This window comes from Anopheles ziemanni, chromosome 3, assembly GCF_943734765.1.
Source record: "Anopheles ziemanni chromosome 3, idAnoZiCoDA_A2_x.2, whole genome shotgun sequence".
Classification (NCBI taxonomy): Eukaryota; Metazoa; Arthropoda; class Insecta; order Diptera; family Culicidae; genus Anopheles; species Anopheles ziemanni.
Window position 1 is genome coordinate 79,790,907 of NC_080706.1, and position 24,292 is coordinate 79,815,198.

A 24,292-nucleotide genomic window follows, 5' to 3' on the forward strand; every position below is an offset into this window, starting at 1 on the left:
TTCCAGTGCAACGGAATGAACCCGACGCAGCGTGGAGGAAGTAATATTCCGATAATATCCACAATTAAGTGAAAAAGAAAATGCACATTAATATAATGCATGATTTATTGCACGCCACACCGATCAGTTGCACCGTATTAAAGTAAAGTGTTATTTATGGTCCAATTCTACTATGTTTGTACTACTCCCGACCGCCTCGGCTCGTGCTGTGTGGAAAAGAGGCGAAAGAAAAAGATACAAAACCCAAATAGCTCAGGTCCTTGGTTCGACTCATGGGACCTTATTCAAACGCACTGGTTCTTCGGAGGGCCTTGTTGGGATGAAAATTTCCCCCATGTCGATCCTATCTTTCCCTGAGGTAAGTGATGGAGGTTCCGGGGACTTGGCGCACGGGTCGGGAGATTTATTGCTCCCCAGGTTTCCCCAGAGTCTAAGGTATGGTAAGGAAAAAAAACGCTCTGCCGATCAAGCAATAAAAATGGTTCCACTGATAAAATATTTGCAAAGCGGTTCTTCTACAAGAATGTCGGCCTCGAGCGGAGGGATGAGGCGTTCGAAAGCGCTCAGCTCAGAGCTAACTCCATTAGGAGGAAAATCGTAGGATGATCGATCCTGAAAAGAGACATCAAGACCCATTACGATGATTGGTCGCGATTCTGGAAATGAGGGAAGAAATGAAAAACTCCACTGATGCAGTTTTTGTTTCAAGGAATCGCAACAATTCACTCCCAGTTCACTTTAAGCCCTCAGAAGACTCTATAATGGCGACAAAACATCAAACGCGTAAGTCGTCGTTAAATGATCGAGGGGTTTTTCAACACGAGCAAACATCGAACGCACCGTTTAATATCTCAATCAATCACGAGTCCTGAACGTTCAGTTGATCAATCATCATCGATAATAGAATGATTTTCTTTGCGACTTTGGTAGCAAAGCGTAATGCTTGTCACCATCATTAGAGCGTTGCTTCATGTGACTTAGTAGCATACCCTTTAAGCTCCATCGCTTTTAATATTCACGCAACGCAAGCTTTAAATCAACCCAAATCATGGAGCAAAAAGAAACGAACCTCAACACCAACAGGCTTAAGTTGGTGTTGGAAAGAAACCACAAACCATTTATCCACCCGATCGGTTGATATACTACATGCCATCCACACTAAGCAAATATGAGCACAGACCGTCAGTAAAAACCACACGTGAAATATCATCCAACACCCCTTTGGCATTTACATTTCAGACACATAGTCCCCACTAAAGCTCGTTGTGGTCAGATAAAACCAAATCACTCGACGGTGTTGGAGATGGAGGTACCTTTTGTGACAAGTTAGCAGGACCACTACGGTTCATTATTATTATTACCGGCTAGTCCGCAATTATCGCGCTACTTATGACTATGATATGACAGCATGATAATCTATGGCATGATGCAGTGGACTAACATGGGACTTAGGGGTGTGCGGCCATTGGGAAATATGAGCGCTTAATGCAACCGGAAAAGCCATGCGCTAACAATGTTGTAGTATTTTCAGGTCTGGGCAAATCTTGATTTACATTTTCTTACGCCCACGTTGTCCCACTTAACACGTCGGGAGTGTCATATATTTCTATACAATGTTTGAGCTGGTCATCACGGTAGCTTTAGGTGGCCCCGTTAGTATTATTGATTAACTTTCTACGATTTGCTGATCGATCGATTGGTTAGAAAATGCTTCGCCGAATACCACACATGGTTTAGTTTATACTTATCAAAGGATTGGTCCGCAATTAAGTTTTTAATCGACCTCAACGACATCGCTCTATCAATTTTATCCATCGACATTATTTGACAGCTGTTTGAAGGTACGAGTATCAAGTGTTTCATCATTTGTTGTTGTTGCACTCTCTAACTAGACAGCTCCTTGGAATATATCTCGCCTGAGGATCTTTATCAATCAAATTCCACTTAACGCTGTTTCCTCAGCACGCAATGACGTGAAAGCAAGCCAACGGCTATACCATAGCGTTTTTTCCTCTGTTCCCTGTATTGTTTCTCTAATGTCTTAATTGTCCTGTTCTGACCCAAAGCGCATTGCCATGAGGAAAAGCAGGGTGGAATATATTGGGCCTCGCATGCAAAATGTCGTGCGTGTTCATAGGCAACAACAAACTCGAACGAAGGCATATCTGACGGAACGGTCGAACAGATCGATCGAAAGGCAATGATTTATACCGGGTCATTTGTTCCAACATGGTCCCAATGTTGCTTTCCTTTTGTATCGTGACACAATCTTTCAACGGTTTTGTTTGCGTGAAAAAGATTTAACCTAAAATGACATGAATGGAGACATTGAGAGACTAGAGATTAGTCTATTTAATTCATGAAACTTGTTGGGTAACAATAAAGGTTTTTTGTAGATAACAAATCAAAGCTGTATCTCATGCTTGTTATCGCAATGATTGTCTCCTTGAAAAAGTACAAACAACAAGTACACCAAGAAACGTGTTCTTCTATCAAACATTATTATTCTTTTTGATTGACAAGAATAAATAATGGGAGAAAAGGTAAATTTGGTTAAATTACAACATTGGATATTGATCTATACATGGAAACAAATTATAACTGTGTTGCTGTGCAATTGACCATAGAAATACCTTCCATTTCTGAACTGTAAAACAGGCATTTTTACGCCTTACTTACGGGTAAGGTTCCCCACCGACGTACGGTTGTTACAACATGACAAGTGATCCGTGCTAAATTAATTACGACCCACCACAGAAGGACATCGAGGTTGTCCAATAAACCATAACCGTCCTCAATGGGACTCATCAAGTTCAATCAATCAATCGGGAGCTCCTTCAGAAACCGTTGGGGAAACGATTGACGTTCTACCATATGAAGATCTGGTGTGAAGGAAGAAGTGTATGAAAGGAAACGCGTTTTAGTCTGAATGAAAGTCAACAGTGGAAACCTAACGGACACCTTTCATCGGAAAACATGTCATGATGACCCATTAGCACATGTTGGAACATTCCCGATCTTGACCAACGCTTTGGGATGGCACTGACAAGCCTTCTCTGTCAATTTTATCTTCCACGGAAGCTATTCCCTCTCTCTCTGTCTCTCTTTCTCTATGCCTTCTTAAACAGGCTCCGTGTTTTACCACCGCATACAAGTGTTGAATGCATTTTTGTCCAGTCATTTGCTAACGCAAAGCTTCAACGAGCTCTGATCGTTCCACTTCTCCACTGCTACTGGTGTTAACACAATATTTATAGCGCACCCACCACCGTACCGGACGGTTGAAGACAGGCATCCCCCGTATCGGTTCTATTTCAATAACTCAGAAAGTCCCAGTCACGATTCGCGGGCAGAAAAAGGTGTTGATAATTTGAAAACTGCATCGTGATCTCGTCAAGTGTGCAGGGATCTTTTTCTTCAACTTAACTGTCCTTAATCTCCCCTGCCTTAATGTGCTCGTGATTAGATGACCTTAATTCACTTATGCTCCCGACTTGCTTGAGACTTGATTGTGATTTGTAATCGGACATCGAAAGTACAGCAGATTGAATTTTTCTATATTGCTGCAAAACATCGTGATTGTAGACGATGAAAATGAATTGAGATACATAAAAATTTATTCTTTAAATAGTTTACTACACGGATTTTGATTTACGTGGCCGAACGTCAAACCCAACGTACGATATATCCTTTCCACTTTAGTTTTATGCACTAGATTTAATCAAGTTCGGTCCCTTTGGAACCGTAGCCAAATTACCCAACATTTTGGTTTATTGATGTTCGTGGCATAAGGAAACAGGCAATAAAGCACTACACCTTAATTGAATTGCCAAAGTGCCAGGTGCACGTGGAACCGATCGCGCAACGTTCGCGCCAAAGGTTAAATGAACATCTTTTCCTCCGACAACCGTTCGATATCTGCAGTTGGATCAGTGCATAGAGAGTGTTCCATTAAAAGTTTAAACAAAATCAAACATCCGCATACCATTCCCTTTCCTCGATGGGTTCAAGCCCTCCAAACCAACGGACGGAATCGAGCATGAAAAGTAATCGCATGCAATTCCCATTCAAAATGCACCCGTGCCCGATCGACGGGCGCAATGCGGAAGGGACGTTAAGTGAAATTTCATTCAACTATGGCTTCGCAAGACATGGGAGGCATTTAAAAAAAACACCAGCGGACATCAAAGCTGCGAGTACCGGGTGCAACTACCACTAAGTCCACGCCGAGTGCTGGGTGTAATGTGATGTGCAATGAGTGGACGCGCGTTAAAATGCGGTGGGTCAACGTCGTGACCTGCACAATGATGCAAGCGTGTGGGCGGCAGGAACATTGTTTTCTAAGCAACTACCAGGACGTTCGCGAAGTATATCTTCCACCTGCAACAAGCGCACGACGCTGGAATTACATCTCAACTGTCCGTAGAGAGTTTCAAATTTCGGTTATCTCAGCGAAAGTTTCACTAAAATATAAAGTAAATAAAAGGTTTCAATGCACTCACTACACTTTCAATAAAACCTCAACAAACTCACGATTGAAAAAAGTAGAGAATCACCGACTCGGTGTTATTGGTAGTCTTGTCGAACTTAATATCTAGATTCTAGAACATGCCAAGATTTACTGCCTCACTTTCGTCGACTCGTGATGGCTCAATCTAAATCAATCAAGATGAAATTTCAGTCACGAGAGCACCTACCAACTTATCGTCCGAGTCATCCAACGATCGAGAAATACGTAATGGTAGCAAACCGAGCTGCCGCAAAAGAAGGGGAAGCAATTACAGGATCGAAAGAAACCAAATTGAGCCGATACAGCGAGAACCTCAATCGGCCAGCCGATCGAGATGCGGTTCAGCGATACGGTAGTCCGATCTTCAAACCCATCGTCCATATGAGATATCCGGAGCGAAGATCGTGTCGGTCAGAATGCAAGCAAACGAAAGCAAGCCTCCGTGCACCGAATCAAATGCGTTCGGCAAACCTGTTCCGCGATCGATGGATTGCATTTCAACAACTAATAAATAGTAGCCGTGACGAAGACGATCGACGCGATAGCGATCATTACCGGCCATTCTCGGAACTTTTGCCATGGCGAATCTGGGGCAGTTTTATAGCATCAGAACACGCACCGCATCGGATTAAGATTTGGTTTGCCGAGTATTCCTTTGTGCTTCTTGGTGAAACCGTTAGCTTTTATCGGAACGTCACGATTTGGTTATGTTTGTTAAACCCGGTGACATTCATTACATGAGAATATTAGATGCTCTTCAATTTTCTTCTATACATTCCATTAATGTGATCATCTTATTATATCTCGCGAAAGGTCTACTAAAGTTAAAGGTTTACCTGACAATGTAATATGGAAAACTCAATTTCATCCACACTAACACTTTTTAAACTCTACTCTAAAGCCTTTTTACCACAGCAAACCTACGTCGGCCGACGGTAGCATTCCGAAAGAGCGTCTCTCGACCGACGATAATGAGACAGCGCCCAGTTTAGATAGTCCTACCCATCCCGTTACATACCGCTTTCGAACTCCAAAGCCCGGCGACTTAACTCGCCATTTTAAATATTGAAGCACAACGCTTTTCCTTCGTTTAATCGCATTCGTTCTACAACGCCAGATTTGTGGCCATAGAAACGTCCGTTTTTCGAAAGTGGGGCCGGTATACGGGAGCGTCCAGGCCGTGCCACTAGTGCCGTTGCAATATGACTGCAGTTTGGATTAAGGCTGACAGGCTGAGAAGTTTTACTAATTGATTACGGGGTAGGTCCCGCGGATTGGTAGCACGTTTGGTGGCAGATCGTTTGGCGTTCGCCGTCAGGTGAACAAAGTGCACGGATTTCGAAACGCTACACTGCTACGATGTTGCTGACTGTGCGCAGGTTTACACGGAAAAGCATGTGACGGCCAATGCGGATAGTGTTTAAATTATTTCAATGGAAAGGTCATCGGTAATATAAGCCTTTCCGGACGGTTCTTCTGTGGTTGCGAATAACTTTTGGGCAACAGATATGGTATTTACTATTTATTCACTTCTACTGACTCACGTCAAACATCATGAGGACCATACGTTAGTTAACGTTTGTGGTTTACAAAAATAGTTTACCAAATGTTTTGTTAGTTTTCTCACTTAACTGGGTTTAAATAACATGAAGATAAATATTTACCAGTCTGTCAACCTTTCATCCAGTCAAGAAAACTTTAATCACACATTCCTTAGCATACGATCGGCTTCGGTAAAAGATATTGCACTTTGACTTTACAACACTTTGACTACACTCTTCTCACCTTAAATAGAAATATTATAAAAAGTATCGCAATAGAAAACAAAACGAAAATATAATGATGTACAGCAAATTTACAACCATTTAACACACAAGGGTAATATCAATATCGAACAAACGATCCGTTTACCGCACAGCGGATTGCATCCATTTGCTTTTCCCCAGGCCGACTCCAGGCGGCCCATGTTCTCTTATCTTCCGGAACCTGAAAAGTGTGGGTGGAAATGGTTGTTTTCATTCCGAGAGCCTGATCCATGGCAATTATTCATGCCTTTAATTTAATTACCTGTGGATCTGGGTGGTGACTCGCGGTTAGGAAGGATTGGAAGCGAGGCAAGAGCTAGCGCATCGGCTTGAAAAGGAAACTGGAGGCCAGATCCCGATAGGTGGCTTCTTTGTTACGGTTGCACTGAATCCGTGCCACGTCCCGCAAGCCCGAGCTAGTCCCTGCCGGTGGATCGTGTTGCAGCTTGCGCTTCCTGTTCTTGCCCCTTGTGTTGCCGTTTGGCGGGCTTCCGAAGAAGTTCCAGATCGTAAGCGTTTCGTCATGGCCGATGCTCGCTGCGGGGAGAGACGTTGAAAAGAGATTATCAACAGAGCGATCCTCTAAGCTTCCCTTAAACGTACCGAGCTGCTTTCCATCGGGACTCCAGAGCAGATGCACTATGGATTCTTCGTGATTGCGCAACACATCAACCACGCGATCCATCGAGGCCAGCACGACTATTTCGGGCTGCTTATCGTCGTCTGCAAAGAACGGTAAGAAAATGGATCATACGGTACAACTCTAAGCTCTCTCTTCACTCTCTCCTCATCGATACATCGCCTTTTCCCTCATTGTGAGCGAATTTATTAAATTTGTATCATTAAAAATGTATGTCGAGCGCACAGAAAGCTACATCCTGCGATCTTACCGCGACCTCCCGATGAAATGACCACGCTTACAATCGCCTGTACTAGACGTGGTTTTGCTAACAAATGTTGTTAGCGTTTCCTGTATCAATATCAATAATTACGGGAGGGAAACTCATCGCCAGGACGCACTGATCATGATTATTAGTATTATTACATTGCATGTTGGACACCGAGATTTTCACTCCGAGAAAGAACAGATATGAGTACATGCCACACGTGGTGTGTTTTTTTTCGCTCGCAAAGTCATTACTAGAAAGGAAATTTACTCAAGAAAAAATACATAAGTTCCCCTTACACAAGTTACGCTCGAAGACTGACAGCAACATGCTTTACTTCGACGCTCGAATGTAAGGTTGATGATTGAACGAATTCGATAATAATTCATACAAATTTTCCAAAGGTATCTCGTTGCGACTAACACCTCATCGGGACACATCCCATTCGTGAACGTGAACGTTCTTGGACCCAACACCGTGTGCCAGCCAGCATCGAGAGATCGCATCGCGTAATGGCGTTTAATTACTACCTACCAGCGTACGTGAAGCACACGACCAGCTCGCCGGAAACCTTATTGAACGAAAGCGCCGTCACGATGCAATCGGGCTCCTCGCGTCGATAGTACGACACTACCTGGCGGCTCGCGACGTGATGCAGCGAAATCAGGACCGGCTCGCTGTCGGCTAATAAAATAAAAACATCCTGTTTAGTGAAAACCGCTTGGCGAACGTCCCCTGAAACGGTCACCCGAGCTCACCGATAACGATCTCGTCCTCACGCCAAGGGTGCCAATCGAAGAAGACGAACGACGCGATCATGTGCTTGATCACCGCGAGCTGGCCCGCGCTCCAGCTCCAGATGTACACCTCGCCGTCCAAATCGCCCGTGGCCAGGTACTTGAACCCGCAGGAGAACTTTATCATCAGAATCAGACTGTTGTGGGCGGGATACTCGACGGATCGGTGGTTCGTGCCATCACCACTGCCCGTCTGCACGTCCACCACCGAGAGCATTCCGCACGCGAACCCGCACACCACGTACCGCCCGCTGCCGTCCCACGTCAGACAGGTCAGGAGCACCTCACTACCCTCGACGATCTTCACCACGCCGTGCTTCCCGAACTGCTCGCTGCGGACCTCCAGGATGTCAAGGATCGCCCGGTCCATGAAGTACATCGCGATCGCCAGCCGGTCGCCGGTCGGATTGAACGCGATGGCGGTCGCGTGCTGAAAGCCCAGTCCGATCGTCACGTCCGTGTTGGGCTCCCAAATCACCAGCTTCTTGTTGAAGATGGCAGCGATCTGGCCCCCACTCGACCAGTCGATAATCTTCTGGTAGTGCCGCTTGATGTTGGGCAGATCGTGCACGGCCTCAATGAACGCCATCGGCTTCAGCCGCGGATTACAGCTCCAGTCCAGCTTCTGGCGGTTCGGATGCGCCGGTCGAGTGACCCACTCCAGGTTCGTCCGGATGGCCAACGGGTTGGACACGCGTCGGCATGTGGAACGTGAAAATCTTGTTACGGGATGGAACTAGCTCGAAGAGCTCCTTCAGTACAGTCGTGTAGTGGTGATGCCTCCAGAATCCACACACGTCCTTCTGAAACAAAGTGGGAATGTTAAACAAAATCACGTAGCGGAAAAATCCGATATAACGTACCATCTTGATCGGATCTGTAACGTTTTCCAGCTTACTATCTTCTACGAACTGGCTCGAGCGCCGAAGTGCATAACGTCGGGGAATGAACCTGTCGCCGAAAGAATTCGGTACATACTCTATGGGCGCAAGGATCTGCAGGAGAACAAAATACATTCAAGGAGTGGTTTAACAAATTCCTTTATGAAACAATCCTTTTTTGATCGTAGGCACAACGTCTGAGCGTGTGAACTAAAGACTCCAATTTATTACCAAATAGAGAAGCCGTGATCTTTTAATTTAATCTTTCCTAACAGGCAGTGTCACATTACTCGACATATTGCCACATTCCGTGCAGTATTGTTGCAGCGTGCGGAAATCTCTTTGGTCCCGCAAACGGCATGCGTGATAGAATTGGATGGAGTGGACATCGTGCGCTCATAAATTATGTTTTCCAACGGGGGACACTCAAATGTGTGTGTGGTGCGCTATTTTTGCACCGGTCGACCGGGCTTTGATCGGCATTCCCGCTTTCGACGAACCACCGAGCCAACGAGCACGTGCCCTGGGAGGGTTGTTTTCGGTCCGTGGTTTACGGTGCTAATTTATGACGACTTATGCTGGGAGACTTTGAACACACGACCTGAACTGCGGTTTATAACCGAACACAGTTTCTCGATTAACAGGTTGTGAAAATAAGTACAAAAACCTGTTGTAATGTGCAAATCTATTCATGGGAACATTCGCGATGACCTTTAAAATTGAACTCATTCGTCAAAAGTTAAGGAAAAGATAAGCATAAATAAACATAAATAAAAGCGATTAATCCACCTGCAAACATATATAAAAGAAATAAATATCATTTGGGTAAACATTTCCGCTTTAACACTAGAACTACCGAACCTGTCATTTTGACTGGTCAGGTACTTTTTCAATCACATTTATTTCTTAAGGCTGAACAATTCTACCAAATGTTAATGCATAACTTTCACACATCCAATGGAATATTGATTTTTATGTATTCAAAAATAAAATTTTCTTTTTAATATTGAAAATAATTTGCGCTAAAGTTTCGAGCGGAAAAACCGCGGTAGTTCTAGTGTTAACAAAACGTTGAGGTCGTTGAAGTCTTTCGTACCGTTTTACAAGCGACGAACCCCAGTCTGTCACTCTTCTACAAACTTCTTCAATGGTTTTTTTTAAAATGGTCCATTCATTGGCTCATTAGTCAAAAACTAAGAATCATTTTTTGACAAGCATAAATGTTGCGTACGACAGTAGAGAAAGTTAAACCATTGATGGTTCTAGTTGCCGAAACACATATCACGGAATTTGAAGCTTTTGATCAGTTTCACATACCAGGATACCGTGTCGAATCTTGTTTGTCTAACTCGCGACATACTGGAGGAGTTGCAATATATGCCAGAGATTCGGTTGTTTTCAAAGTTTTATTAAATGAAATGAAAGAGGGCAACTGGTTTTTGGGTATTGCGGTTGCTCGCGGTGTGACAGCGGCGAACTATGGAGTTGTTTATCATTCACCTAGTTCTAGTGACTCTGGGTTCGTGGGTGTTTTGGAGGGGTGGCTGGACAGATTCATCGATTTCAATAAACGTAATATTGTGGTTGGTGACTTTAATATCGATTGGTTGAACACTGAAAAGTCGGTTCCCTTAAAAAGAGCAATGGAAGCAGTCAACTTGAAACAACTGGTTAACCAGCCGACTCGCATCACGAGGCTGAGTAGAACCCTGATCGATCATGTATATTGCAATTTTGAGTCTTTGTCAGTTACTACGGTGTCGGCTCTCAAGATAACTGACCACGAGACTCTAGGGTTGAGCCTTCGTAATGAGCATTCCAGCATAGTCCAAAAGCGTATTTCTTGTTTGACCGGATACTCCAAACCACCTCTTTGCAATCTCGTTAGAGAGGGTTTGCAGAGTACAATTTCTGGTTTTAACGAAACGGCTAAAGTATTGTGGGATACTCTGGAAAATGCCATGAAAACCTTCACAGTGGACCGAACTATTGCCTGTAGGGATTCAAACAAGTGGTATAACACAGATCTAGCAAGGCTTAAGAGCAGAAGGGACTGTGCCTATGCCAAGTTCTTAAGGACAAACATTTCTCAGCAGTGGTGGGAATACACCGCTTTGAGGAATGAATATACACAACGTCTGAAAGAAACAAGGCAACAATTTTTTAGCAACCAGATTAGGGACCACCAAGGTAATAGCAGGGAACTGTGGAAAATCCTCAAGTCTATGCTGAAGCCAGAGGATAAGCCTGGTTTAAGTGTAACATTTGAAGGATGCGCCATTTTTGAGGAAAGCACCATTGCTGAAAGATTTAACACTTTTTTTGTTAATAGTGTCAACTCTATTCATCAAAGTATTCCTTCCGTGGCTGAACCTTTGGCATTGAGACCAAATAGTAACCCAAGACAACAATTCAGGTTCGAACCAATATCGATTGAAAAGCTCAAATCGATTTGTTTTAGCTTAGAGAACAAGGCTGGAATTAGCAAAGTGAATGCTCAGGTACTGCGTGACTGTTTCCATGTAGTTGGGGGGGTCCTTCTTTCACTGATCAACCAATCATTGGAGGAGGGTATTTTTCCTGACTCGTGGAGGGAGTCTCTAGTAGTGCCAATTCCTAAAGTGTCAGGAGCCACCAATGCGGAAGAGTTTCGTCCGATTAACATGCTTCATATACTTGAAAAGGTGTTGGAACTTGTTGTCAAACAACAACTTGTCCAGTATCTTGACAGGAATAACTTGCTGGTGGAGGAACAGTCGGGCTATAGAGAAGGACATTCTTGTGAATCTGCGCTGAACCTTTTATTAGCTAAGTGGAAGGAGTTAATGGAGCGAAAACAACCGATTGTTGCAGTGTTCTTGGATTTGAAACGGGCGTTTGAAACGATATCGCGACCTTTGTTACTGGAAACAATCAAAAGGTTCGGTATCGATGGAGTTGAGTTCGAATGGTTCACATCTTATCTCAGTGGAAGAACGCAACGAACAATTTTCATGAACTGTTGTTCAAACCCTGTCGAAAACACCCTTGGGGTTCCACAAGGAAGTGTTCTTGGTCCAGTGTTGTTTATTATGTATATAAACGACATGAAAAAGGTTTTACAGTCATGTGAAATCAATCTTTTTGCGGACGATACAGTCTTGTTTGTCTCGCGGAAAGATTTAAAACAGACCAAGGAGCTTTTGAATGTCGATTTAGATGCCTTAGATGGTTGGTTAAAATACAAGAAATTGGCCTTAAACATCAAGAAGACCAAATTCATGGTATTGTCTTCGAGACAAATTACTGACCAATCAGCTATTGTCATCAATCAGGAACCAATCGACAGAGTCTCCCAGATAAAATATCTGGGAGTTATATTAGACGAAAAACTGTCTTTTGGGCCTCATATTGACAATGTTACCTCAAAAGTGGCAAAAAAGTGTGGTGTGATTAGTAGATTGGGCAACAATCTGAATTTTTTCGGAAAAGTTCAGCTCTACAAATCGTTAATAGCACCGCACTTTGATTTCTGTGCATCAATTTTATTTCTCGGCAATCAAACACAGTTACAGAGACTGTAGAGGTTGCAAAACAGAGTCATGCGAATGATTTTGTGTTGCGGCTGGTATACTCCTTCGGTTGTTATGCTCGACGTCTTACAGTGGATGTCGGTCAAGCAGCGGATAGTGTTCCAAACTGTAGTCTTTGTGTACAAAATTTTGAAAGGCCTGGTACCAACGTATTTGGGGGAAAGGATAGTGGTTGGGTCTGACGTGCATCGGTATAACACTCGTAGTGCCGGTGAGCCGAGACTTCCCAGCTATCTGTCTGGAAACGCCCGAAATTCGTTGTTTTTTAAAGGAGTACAATGGTACAACAGGATGCCGAGAGAGATTAAACAAGCGCGAAATCTAAGGGAGTTCAAACGCCTATGCGCCGTATACGTGAAGCAGGTGGTCTGACGCTGTGCTTGTAATGTATTTAGTAAATGTTGTAGTTTTTGAGCCCCGTAGTATTGCATTTGTCAACACGGTCTTTGACTATGGTGATGATGAGTAAAAAAATGAACAGGGACTTTTTATTTTTATTATTTAATTTAACTTAATAGAATGAATGAGTCTACATAGTTTTGAGACACGCGCGCGTAAATGAGGACAATTGGTGGACATGGCTGTACGAAAAGAACTAGTAGTATCTACACATCTCGCTGTAGTTGGGTCCCTTTCTGTTCTTGATAGTGGCACCACATTATCAACCAATGGTAATTGGCGGTGTGAACTACAAACAGAGCAGAAATACCCTTTTACACTCCGGAAGGTGGTGCCTCGTTACCTTGGGGGACTCGGCGATTTGCCTTTCGAGGTGATTGCTCGGGACCGTTGTATGCAAGGAACAAGATCAGGTCCCTTAAGTAGTACTGGTGGGTTTCACCACACTATCAACCATTGATAGCTGGCGGTGTTAACCAAATCTGTGCGAAAATACCTGCCCTACTCCGGAAAGTGGTCCCCTTTTGCTAGTTGGGAAATCTAAGATGTACCTCTTTGTGCAATTGATGGCGACCGTTGTATGAATGGAGCAGAGATGGATGCGATTGTTCTGGAGAGTAATGCCCCAATGCCCCCTCTCGTTTGATGATTTATATTAAATATCGCAAGATACTTTCGTCCCTCTCAAACCTATGTAGGGGTAAGCGGTGGGACTCATCATCATCATTAAATAAAAGTGAAAGTGCTAATCATCTTTCAAACATAAAAATAAATTTTTAAATAAATAGCATTTTGGTGACCATTTTCGCTTAAATAAAACGTTCAAGTCGTTGAAGTCTTTCGTACCGTTTTACAAGCGACGAACCCCAGTCTGTCACTCTTCTACCTTCTCCAACAAAAAACACACACGCACACATTCCACGCTTAGCTCCAATGCTCGCTCTCGGCATCTTATCTCTCCTTTCTCACGCCGTTAAACGGGAATCATTTTCTTCCCCACCTCGTATCGCATTTTTCAAAGAGAACCCCACCCTTTACAGCTGTCCGTAACGGCGCGTGTTCCCCGCGAATGGCACACGATCGAACGATACATTGCGCACACGCGCGAAGCGTGCCGTCGTTTACCGGGACCTTTAAGCGAGCTCCCCAGCAGGGAGTAGCGGGGAAGTTAAGCATCAGCTGATGGTTTGCATTGGCGTAGTCCTCGAGGTCGTTCAGCGAACGGTTCAGTGACGCTGAGCGCGACGACCAGAAGTTCATAGTACGCTCCGCGCTGAACCGACACGACGGCCTAACGGGATCGACCCTTCGGAAGGATCGCATGAGCACTCCTCTAGTTTCAACGAGATCTCAACGAGACGTTAAGCTTCTTTGAGAGAGGATTTGACTTCTGTTGGGGTGTTCGTGATTGAATGAAATAGAAAATAGGCTTCCAAAGGCTTCAAGGCTCTCTTCTGGTGGGGTTACGATCTAGTGGGGCATTTATGGGTGACTCCAACTCCTAATGGTGGGAATCCAGCATCCCGCGTGAGAGAGCGCAAATGGGTGCGCAAAGGCGATCGATCGGACTATGAGCGAACTAGAGCACACCGAGGAGAAAACTCGAAGCGTCCCTTTTCCCCGCAGCCTAGACAAACGAGATCAGCCGAAGTGCACGCGCCTACCCCTAGCTCGGTTCGTAGGACAGCTCGAGCTAGTCCCACTAGAGCAAGTGAACAATTGAACCATTCGTGCAAGTGGAAGTGAATGCTGCAGTTTGTCGCATCCCGATCCGATCCGGCCGAGGGTAGGGAAAATGAAAAGAAAAACGAGAGCATACGGTGCAGCTGAGTGTCATGGTGCACTTTAGTGAATATGCAGTGTTTGATGAAAGCGGTCGACGCCTTTTCCGCTAGTGCGCCGGACTCGCTAGCTGGCCAAGTTGACTGGCAGTGGTTAAGTGTTGGTGTTTCCTTCTGTCTTCTCCCCGTTAATTATCTTCATTCACAAAGCGGTTGAAGAAAACCTGTAACCAGGAAGGCTTCCGCAAGACGGGAACTTTCTCTGACACAAACCGTCGATCGTCGATTGATCGTCGCCCCGTTTCACACGGTTCGAGGTGCATGTGGATCCGGATGCGCAGTGGCAATTAAGTTATTAAGTAAGAGCTGTGAAAAAGGGAAAAAAATCCGATCGGAAGGAAATTGGCGTGGCGTTTGCCATCGCCTATCAGAACCGACGCGACGTCCTTTCAGGAAGTAGCGCCAATAAACCTTGTTCCTGCGTTTGTTCGAAGTGATACAAATGTTCGATGTTTGCGCAACAGTGAAGGAAATTGCTTGTGCTGTGGTCAGTGGAAACCAACACGGAAAATCAGCCCAAAGTGAACAGTTGTGACAAGAGTGTTTGAGAAGTGGAAAAAGTGCGTGGATTATAAAAAAATAGCATGAAAACTTCATCTGCAAAATATTTTTCAACAAGAAGAACTAAGTTTTGTGCACAAAACGACTTTTTAGATTTTAACACTAAAACAGATAATTTTAAACAGTGCATAAATCTTTCCAAACTAATTGGGTAGGTCTAAAATGTGGAAGTTTGAATGGTAAACTCAAAGAAAGTAAAATGAACGCTTTTTTAAATTTAAACCACACAACGGCGAGACAGTGGATGGAATCGATTCCTTGTCAGTTCCGCTTGTCTAGAGGCAACACCAAAAGCCATTCCATAAGATTCGTTGGATGAAAAAATCTATCTGCCACCGTTCCAACACTCTATCGGCCGATGTTGGAGAGACTTTTTTCTTCCCTCGATTATTTTTACTACAAACCGGGCACTCTGGGTTAAACTGGAACGAATATTAACCGAACACTGGACGCCAGAGTCCATCAATCTACCGAATTCCACCGAGAGCCGTTCACTTTGGACGCTCCTTTCCATAAGCTTTTGATGAACGGCTAATTCAAACATGGCACCAGAGTGAGATGATGGATTCCAGTTCAGTGCCGCTGTCGAAAACGAGATCAAATTGAAAAGAAAAAATCCACCAACTCTAGACAAACTTGTTTCGGTGTGTTCGATGGCCGAAGCGACAACAGTGCGCGTAGATCATGCGCTTTTAGAGAATCAGTGGAGGAAGTGGAAGGAAAACCAACTAACGGAAAGATTAATCGGACAACCGCAACCGAATCAGAAAAGACACAGGTCGACACTATAGGTCGATGCCGGGGGCATGATATAAGATGCTTCTGTGTCGTCTAGAGAGCTGGATCAGATTTAAGGAAAATTCATTATTTTACCAGAGTGTTGAGTTCCTGAAAACTGATATGGAATATATAATCCAGAAACGATCAAAACGCAAAATGAACTGTTAGTCTATGACAAAGTTGAATGAATCCATTAACATTTTGCAAATAGTTGCATGTGAGTCACAAAGCTTGGCATTCCTACCTACCTATAGGAATGCGAGGCCGAGCCATATCTCTGAGCATCGCTCGACTTTGCGCGACCCGGTGCAAATGCCATTGGTAAAGTGCCTTGCGGAACTGCTTTTAAATTGAATTTTAATAACAACTCCCATAATGCGGGTTGCACGCCCCCTGATCCCGGAGGTGTGCTTCCTCTTCGGGTGCTTTCGCACCGATGCTGCCAGTTCAGCCACCAAATAGCCTCCAGGAGACCGACCGAGCGACCGAGCCCACTCTAGGGTCTACGATAACTTTCCAATGATAAACGTGAGCTGATAAAAAAGGCTTCGGTCTCTATGATGAGGATGATGATGGAAAACTGGTCGCCGCCGGGAGTTGTGGATGGAAGGCTTGGTTGCGCTTCTTGTGGTTGTGTGAGGGACAACATGGGTTGAGGAGTATCGGTAACGAAGGCGATGATGATTCGAAATCAAACTTCATTGCTCGATGGAGCACGAGAACGTAGTTAGGAGCGACTAATTATGTGGACCAAGCATAGCTTCACAACCTTTAATTAAAGTCATGAGCATGAGATGGAGAACTTCTCGTGGAATTGATCATATCCTGAAAAAGAGGATCCATCAACATCGTCAACTCATTGAAATGCAAGAAGTCGCTCCATTCATCCAATGCAGAGCTCCTCGGGCGTCTCTTTTAGAATTCTATATCATATCAATCGTTGCCATTTTTCTCCCTTTGACGACTTCTTTCGGAAGCAAAACTAAATTCCACGACTAAAGCTCACCCTTTCCATCTCTGGAACTACATTGCTGGCATAACTGAAACCGTTCCGATTGTCGCCCAAGTTGACTCGTCAACTCAAACCCGTCCTAATGTATCCCTTCGGTGCAGCACGAAGTTAATTGCGCAACAATTATCGAGTAAATGGTATATCTTGTGCTCGATGGTTCATTTTCTCCCCGATATCACCCCGATCGTGAATCGGTATGGCGTTGCATAGTCGTGTAATGATCCTCCTCCAAGGGAAACATTTGGATCAAACTTCAGAAAGACAGTTACACGGACGCTCGAGGAAGACGTTAATGTTTTTGTTAAATGTCCGTTTTACCGGAATGGTTGCTTTTCTGCTCACCTCGTGGAGCTCGCCCAGGAGCTCGACATTAATGTATGAGGATCGATTACAGTCCGCTCGGCTAAGGTTTCATTTGCGATACTAATTATCTGCGTCAGAATAGATGCGCAAGTCGTTTTCAGGTTTACGACTTACCGAACATTTAGGTTTAAGAATTTTTACCTAAAAACAATTTATCTATGATAGAAGTTTGATTGAAACTATTCTCAGAGGCGGATCTACCTATGAGCGGACTGAGCGGCCGTGGGGGGCCCCGAGCTTAAGGGGGCCCCGTGATGAAACCTCCAGATCGCAAAAGTAACTACCGATTTTATTTATTCTCGCAGTGGTATACATATATGTATAGTTGTACATAAAGTGTACTTTGATCAAAGTTAGTACAGCTGTTTTTTTGATATTGCTTAACCATAGTTAATTTTCACCTAAAACCTTGCTATTATATGTTTTCATGAACCTTCTTTCTCATCTAATACTGTCCGTTTGACTTAAAATGCTCTCAATTTACGGCCCACCAGCAAAAGTCTCCATTGTTACCCTTTTAAATTGTTTTCATCATCGCTGTTAAAATTGATAAAAAGATTTGATAATTTAAGAGAAATTTAGAAACCCCCATTGCGATTTAGCACACATAAAAACCATCAGTGAACAGTAACCTAAATTTGCATTTACTTAAAAGAGAAAAACATGGAATTTATCGCAGAAAAATATCAAAATGATTAGTTTCCAATAGGTCTGGTTGGTTTAGGATGTGGAGGTCATAATTAACAGCACGAAAGAAAAATCTATCAAAAATCATTGGAGATTATATCCTGAAAATATATATAAAGGATTGCTTGCTGTTGTAAAAAACAAGTCTAATTAATTTTGGCCATAAGTATGAAAACATTTAGAGCAATGGAAATGTCTGGAGGGCCCCGTTTATCCAATCGCTTGGGGCCCCCGAACGGATTGATCCGCTTCTGACTATTCTGTCGTGCTAAATTTTAATTTTTCATGAACTCAAATGCCACGCTTGTCCTTGCTCCATTGAAATAATTGAATTCAAATAAATTTTGCGTCTTTCGTTTTTATTCAGCTTGTTTTGCATTGGGTAAGGCCTAGTTGGTGAGCTCGAGCGTAACACTATGAAGTAGCGGACCCCAAGTGATCGTTCTGTAGTCGCGATCACTCATCCCTTCCAAGACAGTCCAGCCAGGCATCGGTGCGTGTAGTGGGCTAGTGAACAAACATAGCTTCTTGCGAAAAGTGGGAGGTCACTGCAATAATCCACGACTTACACGGCCAAGCAACCAACACGTCTGGTTGGTGAAGATCTTAAAAAATGTGCTCACATTCCATCGATAAACCACGAACGATCTTGCGATCGAAATTCAATTAAAGTTTAATTGAAATCGCAACCTGATAATCTGCTTCTGCAAGAAGTGATCGTCAAGAAATGGATGAAAATTCTTCAACAGCATAAAACGCTCCCGCAAGTGCACTTTTCGTGTGGTGGAAATTCTCAGTTGAGCGCGTGTCTTCTATCGATATGGAAAGGATGACAAACTATGTTAATTAAATGCCATACTTTATGTGGTGCAGCAGATCGGAATCATTTTCCACAGGCCTCGACAGTGAATATTCTTCCCTTCGTACCATATCACTGATCGGTTTAGTCGAGAATTTTCCAGCCACACCAGAACGATATCGGCACGTGGTCAAACAATCCGTAAAAGGTGCGAGTGTTGTGCGGCGATGGACAGTGATCTTCAGACGCATGCAATCATGTTTTAATTATCGCTCAACGATAACACCAAATAAGGTTACTCCACTTGCATACCACAGATGGCCATTTCATTATTGTCCATCACGGAAGGGGTTTAACCAATTCAATTATGGACGAATGGAAAACAGGTGTGTGGTCCTCATCGACGTCCAATTAAAGTGGGTTCAATAACTCAATTATAAAAGAGGAAATGCAATAATTTCTTGTCATTTTGGCAAAAGGAAATATATCCCACTCGTTTTCAGTTGTATTTCATGTGAGCGATCTATCAAAACACCGTTAGCAGAAGGTTCAACGAAAACGTTTTCTCAAACAATCGATCGTTCTTTTCTTCATCCCTGCTGTTTCGGATTCAACACTCTGACACCTCATCGAACGAGAAAATGAACCAGAGCATCATTTCAAGTTCCCGAAAAATGATCGAGCCACTAGACGTTGACAGGATGACAGGAAGACAACTGCATCGATCCGTCCATTCAACAAACACTCGCATACTTTCATGCATGCAGTGGCTTCATGGTGAGACTGGTTATTGCACATCTCTTCGAATTGACATCAGCTGATTTGCCTTTCCTGCCGAACTGGACGAAATCGAAGCAAACGTAACCACCGAACAGGTTTCTCAATGGGAAGCGGTGCGGTTTCACTTGTCTCCGCTTCCAAATGGACGAGGTAATGAACCCACAGATAAATCTCGCGAAGACGTGTATGCAAAAAAGGGTCCGATAAAAGTTTAAAACGCATGTGGGTCCGGTTGAAAACGGCATCCTGTGTAGTAGTTCATTAGAAGTGTGCGATTTTTTGTTCCATCGTGAACCAGATTTCCAATCGCTGGGGATATCCTGTCTGTACGGAGATTCTAAGCTTTGCGTGACTTCCCATCCTCAATAGTAAAGATAAGTTCACAAACTACTAAACGATGTTTCATCACTTTTCCGAGAAACGGAAATTCGCATGACTAATTGAAAATGCCGCACGCGAGTGAAATATGTACGTTAATTTTCACCTGTTCATCTTGTGCTCATTTCATACTCCATTTCAAGCGGGAAAATATCGATGAATATTCATTGCAAGCTTGTTCGAGTGTGTCTTCGGTAGTCGATCTTGTACCGGGGTGTGGTAAAGCATTGATCGTGTGAAGGTTCAACAACGAAAGATGATGAATTGGTATTTTTAATCACTTCAGCAATCATTCTGTCGCAACAGAGGACCCATAAAACATATCAACCTAGACGTAGTTTATGGCATTTTCAGCTGTTCCTGTTTTTTTTCAGCTGTTCCTCGCTTGTGCAAGAATTCAAATGAGCCACTCTTAGAAAAGTGACCTCAATTAAGTTTGCTTTGATCATGTTCATGCTGTAGCCGCAACCAATTTATGTGAACATTAATCGATTTCGTGTAATTGACCATAGCTTCGTCAATGCAACCCATGCAGTAGATAATGTTTGTATAATTAAATTATCATACATTAAAATATCCTTCGTTTTTGCAATTTTAATTGTTACTGTACACTTCCACACCGATGCAATACACAGGCTAGTGTCGACTTCGTAATGAGTGGCTTTAATCACTGGTACTTGTAATTATGCCGAGTATTTTTATTGCTAGTGCTTTGTTCTATTCTATTTTATCCTACGTTTTGATGAACACTTTTGATTATTTTAAATTATCGGATACACGAAGTTTTCTGCATCATTTTATGTAAGGCTTTTACATTCTCTAAACAATGATGAACTGAATTAACTAATCTATAGATAGAATATAAAAATAACCATGGCATTTTAAAAACATTTACCCAACGGTCAGTACTGTACCGGGACATACCAAGCAGACTCATGCATCCAAGCTGCTGAAGTTGAGCTGTTGATTCTCTGGAGTTTTTTTTTGACTTTAGGTTAGTCGAGCTTTCCCAATTTATTTTCGCTTGTTACGTACAGTTTGAAACAACCCATCATGAAGTCAAGAGAGGGCTTATCCTTTGTGCAGCTATATTTTATATGATAACAAACAAGTTTATTGCCTTCTGTATTAAGATGCTTTCAACCCAAGCCGAGTATGGAAAACCTTTCTTCATTATGTTTCAATCGGAAGTAGGTAGGAAAAGCAAGGCATGATACTGACATAAATTGCAATAAACACATACTCTGGCCACGTTCATAGAGCTTTCATTATCGTACTTTCATTAGCGGACGAAGGGCGTTGTGGAATGTGCCATTCTTCACGTTTTTCTTTGCGTTTTCGTAGACTTCAACTTATTCCTAGTTGACTTCACTGCACCCTTGGATCTCAATCTCTAGGGTGAACAAAACATGCTGTAACTTGTGGTCATGCTTCCAGCCTTGATAGAGATATTTTTCTCTTCCTACACTTCGTGGCTTCACTCGTACGGAATGCAAGAAACAAACGAATATAATCGCACATTTTAAAATAAATATCAATCCCACAACTCAGCATGACCCAGCAGTGGTCTCGCTCCCGATATGATACGAAACGTTATGGTGAGCGCAGCAAGAAGTCTCTGGCCATCCCGGGATTGAACCAGATACGGGCTAATTTAAATACAAATGTTGTAAAACGGCACAAATGAAATGTGGAGCTTCCAACCAATGGAATTCCGGATGCTCGGTTGCCAAACAACTCCGAGGCGATGTCTTCCAGTAGCGCAAGACCTCCCAGAGAGACTGGAGCCCGTTTTCGACCCAGGTTTCTGATCCAAGCACTGCGATAGGGTGAATTTTCATAAAACAGAGTCCATTATTGAAATGAAACGATCTGGATGTTGGCCCGCGATGTCTTTTTCTGCATTGTTTCGGTGGTTGATCGGTTTGGTGACACTTATCTATTTTAATATCTTTTTGTAAACAAGAATGGATCACAGAGGTTTTCACTCATGATATTCGTTTATGGTACTTCTAGAAGTTACTTCTTACCATGATGATTTCCAAGTTTTTGCGATGCAGACAATCCCGCTTCTAATTGCAGTTGTAAGCCTCGTGATAATTAACCTGTGCGAATGTTCAGTTCATAAAAAAATAACAATAATTAACTACCACATGCAATGCAGGACACACCCTGCACACATGGACAGTAGCTTGCACCGCTAATTATTATGTCACTCGGATGCATAAACTTTGCACCAATCCGACTGATTTCGCCGAGCAAATGCAACTCGGCATTACGCCATGACTGGATCTGGTCGAATTTATTGTCATATAGTTAAACTATTTCACCTAGGTTTTCCCACAGCTTCCGACAAAAAAATACGCCAATCGGCTTCCAACGCCCTTAAACATACGAAATCAATGCCAAGTCTTAATTGATAGAATCGAGGATCGCTTGGAGCAAACACCGGAATCACGACGGTTGGTCAGCTTCAGCTTCTTCTCCTCGACTTTGGTTGACGTTTTAATGCAACCCCTACCTCCTTGAGAGTCAGCCACCTGGACTTGTGCCGTGAAGTTTGTTCTGTCAGCTGTCGACTTCGACATACGACATCTGAATAACAGTAATTACTACTAATAATCAAAATTAGTTTAACGTAACTTGTGTCCTGAGCCACCGTTTTGAGGCTAGCGATGCCGATTTTCTTCAAATCTACACATATTCAAACTAAAACGCACCTCAAGGTTGTTAAAGACATAAGTGAAATGTTTTCTCGGTGCCGTTATCATTTCTTTAATATGCCGTCTGTATAAAAAGACCTGATATTGAAGAGTTCCGGTGGCTTTAAAATAACAAATTGTCCATCGACTCTATTTATAGGAACTTATCTGAAAATCGTATACTGTTCATCAAAAGAAAATCAATTCAAAACCAAGCTATACAGACCTTGCTTTAAAATAAAAGCTTCCTTTGTTTTTCACCAAAGAATGCCTTTTTCGAGACGAGAGACAGCCTCATCTAAGCAATGCAAATATCACTGGAAAATGTGTTTGGAAATCCTTCCACATGAACTCGAGAGCTTGTGGCTGTTCACGCGCTATCTTGATGATATGTTTCGGCCCACACAAAAACAAGCCCATTTGCACCTCACTGTGCAAAAATCTGAAGCCAGTGCATGGTCAGTTGGAGCATCGGTCCGACATGCTGAGCTGGGAAAAACGCGAGCCACGAGCCTGCAAGCCTCAAGGTTTCTGCACGGAAACACGATCGATTTTTTGCATAGAGTACTCCAACTGCGAGACGTATTTCTATGATTCATGACGCCGATATGTTCGTAATGGTGCTGTCGAATGGCAACATCGTCGCTCCATGTTTCCAACTTTGTTTGGCAGAGCTTTCGGTGGATTCCATTCCTTGGGGTCGCAACAGGTGCCATTGCCACGAATGTTTGCACAACCGTTGTCTATTTGTTGCAATACTTCGATGTCAGGGAGTTCGTAAACACTGGTGGTAAATGTATAACACCAGAGAAATCAACGCTTCTTCATTTACTTACTTCGGATCGGAAAATGTCAACCGGCGTTTCGGGTGTGGAGTTTAGGATATTGCTTTGTTTCGCTTAATGTGACTACAGAAAAGCTCAAAGAACGAAATTCCTTCCTATTCAAACCAATTTGAAATTCTTCGCTTTACCATCACCAATCTGGGATGTTCATTGTCCTCAGCAGATGTAGAGCTACCTTTTGTTTGATTGAGATAAAGAGAATGACGCGTCGCTAAACGTTGATTGGCGATTACATCTCTTTCAAACAAGTAAAGGCTACAGTAACAGAATGTTTAAAACAGAATAAACAGCTGAACAAGCTCTGTAGTGTGGAACGTGATCCAACACATTTGCCACTCAATTTGTAACCACTTTGCATGGGTCGCACCTTGATCCGCGTCTGTGGCTCTTTTCTTGTTCATCTTGAAGGCTCATCCGCTCGCTGCAACAGTGGCACGTTATGGGCATTTGGAGGCGCGAGATATGCATCTTCCGAACACAGTGCACACACATGTGGTTAGGTACATCATGTCGTTCCTGCTTGGAACGGGATAAAGCGAATTGATAATGAGACTCTCTTGGAGATAATTACTAGACATCCAGAGGATTTCCAACAAGACATTCCGGCCGAGAACGTCGCGTGAGGTCGACCCAACATTGCCTAGTTTTTCGTCCCTTCGGTTAGATTCGAGATTAATCACACCATATCCAGAA

The 24,292-nt window shown here is 43.3% G+C and overlaps 1 protein-coding gene across 1 annotated transcript in view; it reads right to left on the reverse strand.

The window, feature by feature from the left end:
• Positions 1-6,611: 6,611 nt before the first annotated feature.
• The window catches only part of LOC131288637 (protein cortex-like), a 291,157-nt gene continuing 273,476 nt past the window's right edge, over positions 6,612-24,292 (reverse strand). Inside the window, 6 exon segments of the mRNA XM_058317787.1 lie at positions 6,612-6,852; positions 6,919-7,038; positions 7,737-7,886; positions 7,961-8,706; positions 8,708-8,802; positions 8,863-8,994. Of these exon segments, the coding sequence (XP_058173770.1) occupies positions 6,632-6,852; positions 6,919-7,038; positions 7,737-7,886; positions 7,961-8,706; positions 8,708-8,802; positions 8,863-8,994 (1,464 nt within the window). The 3' untranslated portion in view covers positions 6,612-6,631.